The sequence below is a fragment of the Fukomys damarensis genome, unplaced genomic scaffold, assembly GCF_012274545.1.
Source record: "Fukomys damarensis isolate Sample0158 unplaced genomic scaffold, DMR_v1.0_HiC HiC_scaffold_30, whole genome shotgun sequence".
In the NCBI taxonomy this organism is placed as follows: domain Eukaryota; kingdom Metazoa; phylum Chordata; class Mammalia; order Rodentia; family Bathyergidae; genus Fukomys; species Fukomys damarensis.
The window spans coordinates 28,803,233-28,809,598 of NW_022900942.1; the positions used below are offsets into that span (position 1 = coordinate 28,803,233).

General features: G+C 35.5%; 1 protein-coding gene across 1 annotated transcript in view; it reads left to right on the forward strand.

Annotated features, from left to right (window-relative positions):
* Txnl1 (thioredoxin like 1) overlaps positions 1-6,366 on the forward strand; it is a 32,405-nt gene that overhangs the window by 13,691 nt on the left and 12,348 nt on the right. Inside the window, exon 4 of the mRNA XM_010611540.3 lies at positions 4,973-5,095. Within this exon, the coding sequence (XP_010609842.1) occupies positions 4,973-5,095 (123 nt within the window). The remainder of the gene's footprint in view (positions 1-4,972; positions 5,096-6,366) is intronic.

Sequence of the window (6,366 nt, forward strand, 5' to 3'; positions counted from 1 at the left end):
TTTTTTTTTTTTTTTTTTTTTGAGACAGGGTCTCACTATGTACTTGAGACTGACCTGTAACTCACTATGTAGCCCAGGCTGGTTTCAAACTCAGAGTGATCCTCCTGCCTCAGCCTCCTGAGTGCTGGGATTACAGGCATGCGCCAGCACACCCGGCCTTTTCTGATACTTTTAAGTTCCTCCATCTAGGGATCATTCCTTAGTTAGACTTTTAAGACGTCTCACAGGAGCCAATATTCTATAAAACATCTTGTACAAGAATTAGAAATGATGAATGTACTAGGAAAATACTTAGCAGTAAGGAAAGAGCTCAGCTCCATTCTGATTTGGATGTTCTGAAGAAAATTTGAGAGCTCAGTAAAGTCAGAGAAATAAAAAGTACAAAGATAGCTAGTGTTTATAAATGAGATGAGGGCTGGTTAGGTTAGAGTTCTGTCTTCTCACAGTGTTCTAGAGTCAAAGGTCTTCTTTCGATGATTACATTTTTGGTATTTGAGTTACTTTCTGATTCCTGGGACAAAATACCAGACACCCACAAATTAAAGAAGGATAGGTTTATTTTAATGCACAGTTTGTAGAAGTTTCAGCCAGCTGGCCACAGGGCAGGGTGGCATGGCAGAGGAGAAACAGATGGCAGGCACAGACAGGAAAAAGTAAGCCTTGCTGCTACTTTCTTCTCATTTGTATCCCATTCAGGCTTTGAGTCTATTGGTAGGTCCCACATGAACCCATGGTGGGTCTTCTCTCCTTGTGAATCCATCACCCACACCCATAGTGGACCAAACTAGTAACACACATCAGTGATCAGCTACCTCCTAAAAGCCCCACCTGTGAGCTCATGAAGCTTTGAGGGCACATCTAGATACAAGCCATAACACTTGGGAATGTTTTTCAGGTCCTTAATGCTTCTGAGCCTCAAGAGATTCATATTCACACTTGCGAAGGTTGTAGCCTATTGAGCTTGGTTTCAGTGGCACCTTCAGAAAATTTTTGAAATGACTTAACTTTAAACTGTTGTGTTTATCTCTTTTTAGTTTTTCCTTTCATTCCTAAGAATATTTGCATGAAGAGGCCCAGTATGCACAACAAACAGTCCATTTTTAGCTATAGGGATGCTTGTTTCAGCGAAATGTGATACAAGTGTTTTGGCCTCAGGAAATAAGAGGGAAAATTTTTTTTTGATTTGTTTTTTTTTTTTTTTTTTGGTACCTGGGATCGAACTTGAACTTGAGAGCTTGTGCTTGCGAGGCAGGCAGTGGCTAATTCCCAGCCCTGAAAAAAAAATTAAGGCATAAAAATTAGCTTTTGGGCTGTGGATTTAGCCTAGTGGTTCTGCCACCTGCCTCACAAGCACAAAGTAAAAAAAAAAAAAAAAAAAAAAAAAAAAAAAATAGCTTATATGCAAATATGGATAAAATGTATAAAACTAGTAAAAACATTTTTTTCCTGTTATGTATCATTCAGCTAATTTTGGTCTTATAGGGTAGTTAAATATTTAAAACTGGTAATCTATTTTTGGGGATATCATTGTCCTTAAAACAAATAGAACTTAATGATGGTAAGTCAGTAAATGAAGATAATATATCTTAAGTAAATTTAAGTATAAGCAGGGCAAAAATGTTTTCATGGTTTTTTGTAAAATTATGGCTTCTTTTCTTTCTTTTGTTTTTAAGAGGATCAAACCCAGGATCTTATGCATACAGGCAAGCCATCTACCAGTGAGCTACATAGATCCCTAGTATAAGAAAAGGGTTTTATGAACATGCTGGCTCATCCTGCCTTGCCTTGCCTCACCTCTCCCCTCCCTTCCCCCTCCCCTTCTTTCCTTCCTTTTCTCCCTTCCTCCCTCCCTTCTTTGAGACAGGGTGGTCTTAGGTAGTTCAGGCTGGCCTTGAACTTGCCCTAGAACTCCTGACAGTCCTCCTGCCTTAGCCTCTAAGTGCTGATTACAGATGTGCACCACCACACCCAGCTTTAATTTTCAGTTTTTGTAAATGTTTCCTGAAGTTTGGAAAAATTGAAAATATTGTATCTTTTCTTTTTCACATTTGTTAAAAGTAAGTCTTAGTTTGGCTTCAAATAACCTCCCTCTCATACCTTCTCAATTGTTTTCCTCTCTCCAGAAATATGAATGCCAGGCACTCCTGGTTAGAACTTGCATTGGCTTGTGTTTTGAACTTTAGATGTGTTAGTGTATTTCAGTATTTTAGGACCTTTGAATACTAGCCTTTGGCCTACCAATTTGTTGCATCTATCAAAATAAAATAAAACTTTATATAATCCCAATTTATACAGTAAATACAGAAGCACTTGAAACACAAAGGTGTAGAAAAGCTTTTCTTACTTTCCTTTGTTTCTTCTGATGGATTTTTCCTGTTCCTTGCCAATTAAAAATTTTTTTTGAGGAAACATTTTTAAAAAGTCTAGAGTACTACAATAGGCCATGTATACCATTTACCTATATTGTCTAATTATAAATATTTTCTTCTTTTTGCACTTCTTCACTAGCCACATTTTATTTTGGCAGAATGAGTAAGTTACAGACAACTTGATGGTAGTTCATCTCTAAATATTTTAATGTAGCAAATGTCCTTAGATAGGAAAACATTTTCCTGTTAATCATACCATTTTCACTCCTAACACACTTAATATCGATAAGTACAATACTTCCACTTTCTTACATTCAGATTTCCTTAATTATCACCCAGATGTCCTTTATAGTTGTTTTTCCTCAACTCAGGCTCAGTAGGCATTATGCATATTTTCAGAATGTCAGTTTGCATTTAAGTCAAATCTGCAGTTTAGTGCTGGTTTTCCCAGGCCTTGTTGTGTTACAAAATACTAAGTATTTAAATGTGATTTTTTTTTTTAATGTGCCTCAAAATGGAAGTTATTTTGATCCAAGCACCCATGTAAGCTGGATATGGTGACATAGGCCTATAATCCCAACTGTCAGGAGACTGAGGCAGGAGGACCTCTGTTTAAAGGCCAGCCTGGAATACATAGTGAGATACCCTGAATAATCATTTTGATATTTAATTTGACATGCAAAAGCGTTCAGTCTTTCAGAACCATATGCATATATATTAGTATCCTCTGGATGAAAAATGTAATGGTTCTTTGTTATAGGAATATAAACAAGTGATCAGTAAACTATATACAGTAGCCAGGGATTTGGTTCTGCTGCCTGCCTTGCAAGCACAAGGTCCCGAGTTTGATCCCCAGTACCAAATAAATAAATAAATAACTATATACAGTAATACTTGGTGAACTGTAAAAGCAGTCACTGTTTAGTAGATTAAATAGATGATTTTCTTAAAGATAGTTTACAGAAATCAGCTTCACTAGAAACAACATGTACACAGACCATTTACCGTAGAGGAAATAGTAAGAGCTCTTTCACAAAGTTCCATGTGATTTCCAAGGTGAGTGTTGCCGGATTTTTAAAAATCAGGAGATCTAGTGTTGCATTAAGTACTTAAGACCATAAATAAAGGAAAAATCTTCCAAAGTTCTTTTAAAAGTAACTATGGGATTCCAGAATCTCACAACATATGATGTACCAAAAAAGAAAAGTTGCTAGCCAGTGTCAGTTATAAATACTATTAAAAAATTCTTAGCACCTAACAGTCCAGTAGTAGAATAAAAAATATCATCCTGAACAAAATTGGATTTGTCATGCAACAAATGTGTGTGTAATATGTCATATTAATAGAGCTAAGGAGAAAATTCACAATGTCTATACAGAAAAGATATTTGAAAAAATTCAATACCCCATTTATTTCTGAAGTATTGACTAATCTTAATGGAGAAAAATAAGAGGCATTCCCACTAGCATCAAAAAAAAGACAAGCATGACCACTTTTGCTATAACTCTTTGAAATTGTTTTGGAATTATGGAAGTATTGGTGAATAGGGCACACAGGAGACCAGGAATTTTTTGACTGACACCACAGGGAAAATACCTAGCAAAATCTAGTCATAGGGAATCTATAGCCAACTGATTATAGATTAAAAGACATTTAACAGACATTTTAATCATATACCATGTTTATACATTTTTAATTCTATACTTTGAATGTAATAATTCAATTTAAAATATTTATGAGAAGTTGAGAACATTTGAACACTGATATTTGGTAAGGTATGGTTTAGTTGTGATAAAGCTATTAAGCATGTATATTTTTAAAGAGTACTTGTAGAAATATGTGACATTTGCATGAATATAATGAAAAGAATGTCTTAATATTTGTTTCAAAATAATTGGGAGGAGAGGTATAGAATATAGGGATGGGTAGAGGTGAAACAAATGGCCATGACTCTATTTGTATATGCTTAATATTTTTCATAATAAAAATTTGGTCAAGTGTGGCAGCACAAGATTATAATCCCAGCAATCTAGAAGGCTGAGATAGAAGGGTCTCAAATATGAGCTCCACCTGAGCAGTCAAACAAGATCCTGCTTTAAATTTTAAAATACTGTAAAAAGGGCTCAGCATATAATAGCTCCATGCAAAAGCCCTAGGTTCAGTTCCCAGTACAAAATCAGTCATGTCCACACCTGCTATTCATCTTAAACTTAACCTTTCGATAAGTATAGGCTTGAAGAGTCTCTGTCCATCTGCTAGAATAGGAACACAGGCTTTTTTTGAGTCTTACAGATGTTGTATTTTGATTTGCAAAATTTCTACTACAAAACAGTTACTAAAAAGTGTAAGTCAACATTTTGTAATCCTAATAAAGACTTAGTTTTTTCTACCTTCTCGGGTGAGCTAAGCCTAGATTTGGCTTTAATAGTGAGATCTCAGTCAGAAATTCAAATGAAAGGACTATTTTAAAAGTTTTAGTAGGTTTTTAAGGAGATGTTTTCTTTAAAATTGCTTGATCTGGTGAGAATCGCTTATTTAAAATTTTGACATTTTTATACCAAGCCAGAATGTTTTACCTAATGTCTTGATTTAATGTTTTTCAGATGGATTTAATGCCTTTTATCAACAAGGCTGGTTGTGAATGTCTTAATGAAAGTGATGAGCATGGGTTTGATAACTGTTTAAGAAAAGATACGACCTTCTTGGAATCTGACTGTGATGAACAGGTAATCGAGTGCTTCAGGCTTGTAGGGATTTCAACTATCACTCTTGTTTCTCTTGTTCCCGTCTCATGGCTTTGCCTCTTACTTGAAATGATCACTCATTCCTTTCCATTTAAACATTTCAGTTTAACTCCTGTCCTTCCATCCAGACCCACATTCTTTTTCTGTTCTTCTGTGCCATGTCAACAAGCAATTGGCAGGATGGTGCACTAGGGAAAATTGCATGACTTTTGAATTGGATCCACTACTGAGTTTGGTCCTTTTATTCATCCTTAATTTATCTTTGTGTTTGCCCCTTGCAGGTAAGTTTGTGTCTGGGGAGTAGAGACTGATTAGATGACCAGTCCTGTTGTGGCTAGCTCTTCATTCCCAGACAGAAAATTAACATTTTTCTTATGCTTCTCTGCACTGCCCTTGTCACAGAGTAAGTAGGTGTAACCACCTGATAAAGCTGTCTTTTCTTTGACCTAGGTGTTATTTTCCTTAATGTACTCTCTGTTCTGTTTTCTCTAGTTTGTCCCTATTCTAGTGCATTCTAGTTTTGTGTTGTCATAAAAGTTATTTCTTCAGATTATAGATCTGCATGTTTCTCTTTCCTAAGAGATTTTTCACTGACTTCATGAAGATTTCTTACTGAAATCAGATCTGATTTTGGGTTTCCATTCTCGAATCTTTTGCACTTCACCTGCAGTTCAGTTCTCTATACATATTATGCTTACTATTTAAAAAAATTTTTTTGGGGACCAGGGATTGAACTCGGGTCCTTGCGCTTGCAAGGCAGGCCACCAAACCGCTGAGCTAAATCCCCGGCCCTATGCTTGCTATTTTTTGACACACAATTATGGGTCCAATATAAAAAGTAGAGATGTAATTAAAAGAAATATCTTAGTTGTTTTCTTAGACCACAGTGTGATTCTAAAATAATAAATCTAAACTAGAATATTTATTATAGCTTTGAGAGTATCATTTGCTCTGTATTTCTTGTGGATGATATAATGTAGTAATATGTATCAGCAGAGCATTACAAGCTCCTTGAAATCTTTCTGCTAGGGAAAATCTTTCTTCCGCCCAGGGAAGCATAGATACTTACATCAAACACAATGTTGGCTGGAAAGTTGAATGAATAACTTGCAACTTCTGAAAGAAGTTATCTTAATTGTTATTTGTTATCTTAATTGTTAGTTATCTTAATTGGCTTTCCACATTTATTTAGTTAAATAACTTTAAGATGGAGTTTTGGAGGGTACTGTAGAGCTATAAAAGTCCCTTCACCT